Genomic DNA, 2,367 nt, shown 5'->3' on the forward strand with positions numbered 1-2,367 from the left:
ATCAGGGAGTTGAACTCCTCAGGCTGCCCGAAGTGCGGAAGCCAAGTTTAACCTGGTGTCAAATCACTTAAAACCAGTTAGATTTTGCTCCTGTAATTTCTTCTCAGTGCAGCGTGTGCTCTGCTGGGTACCAGCTCCCCACGTCATTTGTGTTTCTTGGTTCTCTAATGGCAAATGCCCTAAACCCTCCCTGCTTGCACATGACTGAGAATGGCACTTAATGAAAGGATAAAAGCTTCCAACTAACAAGCTTGGGATAACCACAAAGGAATAAAGTGTTCTTTCCCAGCAAAGCCCTTTGGCGCGGTGAGCGGCAGCCTGCTGTGCTGGCTGCGGGAGGCAGAGCAGCAACCCTAAAGCTGGGAGGGGGGCGGGCAGCAGCGTTTCCCACCCAGTTCCCGGATGGATAAATGGCATCAGGTGTAAGTAGCTGGAGTTGGTCATAGCCCTGGTGCATGATACTGCTCTGTGCTGATACGCCTCCCGCTAGAGCAGGTTGCTCCAAGCCCCTGTGTCCAACCTGGCCTTGAACACTGCCAGGGATGTGGCAGCCACAGCCTCTCGTTGTGCTGGCAGGAGCACTGAGGCCCTGACGCAATAACTGCAGCATCCTTGGGGCTGCCTGTTGAGGAAGCAGGGACATGGACAGTTAAACCCTGCAATGAGCAGTGACCGCTCCGGGTCCAGGAGGACACAGGGGGCTCGTGGGCAGGCAGATTCCAACCTGTTTAAGGGTTATCTGTTGCTGGAGGGGATGTGCAGGTCCAGCCGAGGGGTTGCTTTAGGGGGCAGGAGGCTGGAGCCGCTGTTGCAGCCATGTCCATGCGCAACCTGGTTCCTCCAGCTGATCTCCCCGTGTAGCTGCCAAGCAGAGTACAAGAGCTGAGGACAGCCACGTCCCTTCAGCACTGGCCTTGCCAACCGCCTGGCTCTGTTGACACAGCCCCGAGAGGCCAGCAAGGAACAAGGCATTTTTTCCTCTAGCTGAGACTGCTGGTATTTAGGGCAGAAAAAGCCCTTCTGTGTATCCCGGCTGCAACAGCCCCATGAGCATAAAGCTACACTGTGCAGAACAGGGCAGCCCTGTTGCTGCCGGGGCTACCAAACAGCCTGGTGCGATGGGAGCAGTTGTACAGATGGGTTTCTCTTCCTGGAAACGTGCTTTGACACCAACAGATCTGATGAATGTTTTCTTCTTTCTTCCCTCCCCTTCTCCCAAGCTTTGCGATTGCAGCTTCCTCCAGGGTTAGTTTGGGGAGTGCTGGATGGTGGGAGCTCATGTTCTGTTGTTCCCGTGAGTTTTGGAGAGCTGGGTGATGGAGATGAGGGTTTGAGCATCAGTGAATCCCCCCCTGAAACCAGGAGGTGCAGACCCCTGGGTTATCACACCCTGTTAGTCCTGGTTCTCCCCAGATGCCTTGTTCCTAGTAGCATTCCAGGCTGGCTGCGGATCCTGCCTCCTCTCCTTGCGCAGGCAGGCTCTGGCATTGCTCGTGGCCCTCCCAAGTGCACAGATGTCACAAGACAGATGTGCTTTGATCGCTGGGCATCTCTCCCAAAGCATGGCCTAGATGGCTTGGAACAGCCCAAGGATGAATTCAGCGGGGTGGAAAAGCGAGTTTACAGCGGGATTAAAAGCAAACAGAGACTTACACCAGCTCAGAAACAAGGAGGAAGATTTGCTTAACACTGGTCAGATGTTCAGGGCAGGGCACGTGGGGCTGGGATTAAACCCCGGAGTGACCAGCCTTCTGCTTAAACACACTTGGGCCCATTCCCCAAGTTACTCTGCTCTGCCTCAGCATCCTTTGGCATCATCTGTCTCCTTGTGTGCTCTTGCACTCACCTTCCCCGGAGGGAGACTGCAAGTTACAGGGGAGGAACGTTCCTCCAGCAGTCCCTAAACACCGAAGCGTGTGAAGCGCCTTGTTCTGCCTTGCTTCCCAGGAAACCTGGTACTGGCACGGGGACATCAGCGCTGACAACGTCGTCATGAGCGGCGTCAAGTGTTCGGGCACGGAGATGTCCCTGGCCCACTGTCGTCACGACGGAGCCCACGTCTCCTGCCCCAGAGGAGGAGGTCGCTTCGGTGCTGGTGTGTCCTGCTCGGAGAGTGAGTAGCACAGATTTGATTGCGCGTGTGTGTGTGCGCCCTGAGCTGTCTGCACCCATCGGGTAACGCCAGCCCCCCTCTCGCAGCCGCGCCTGACCTGGTGCTGAACGCGGAGCTGGTGGAGCAGACGGCGTACCTGGAGGACCGGCCCATGTTCATGCTGCAGTGTGCCCTGGAGGAGAACTGCCTGGCCAGCTCCGCCGCCAACACCTCCCTCACCTCGGGCTACCGGCGCCTCCTGCGCTTCTCCTCCC

The 2,367-nt window shown here is 56.8% G+C and overlaps 1 protein-coding gene across 1 annotated transcript in view; it reads left to right on the forward strand.

Annotated features, from left to right (window-relative positions):
• Window positions 1-1,947: 1,947 nt before the first annotated feature.
• The window catches only part of LOC104408615 (lysyl oxidase homolog 2-like), a gene marked incomplete at its 5' end in the record, with an annotated part of 6,732 nt that continues 6,312 nt past the window's right edge, over window positions 1,948-2,367 (forward strand). The window contains 2 exons of the mRNA XM_010018267.1: window positions 1,948-2,113; window positions 2,200-2,367. Coding sequence (XP_010016569.1) covers window positions 1,948-2,113; window positions 2,200-2,367 — 334 coding nt within the window. The remainder of the gene's footprint in view (window positions 2,114-2,199) is intronic.

Source organism: Nestor notabilis, unplaced genomic scaffold (assembly GCF_000696875.1).
Source record: "Nestor notabilis isolate BGI_N333 unplaced genomic scaffold, ASM69687v1 scaffold14837, whole genome shotgun sequence".
Lineage (NCBI taxonomy): Eukaryota > Metazoa > Chordata > Aves > Psittaciformes > Psittacidae > Nestor > Nestor notabilis.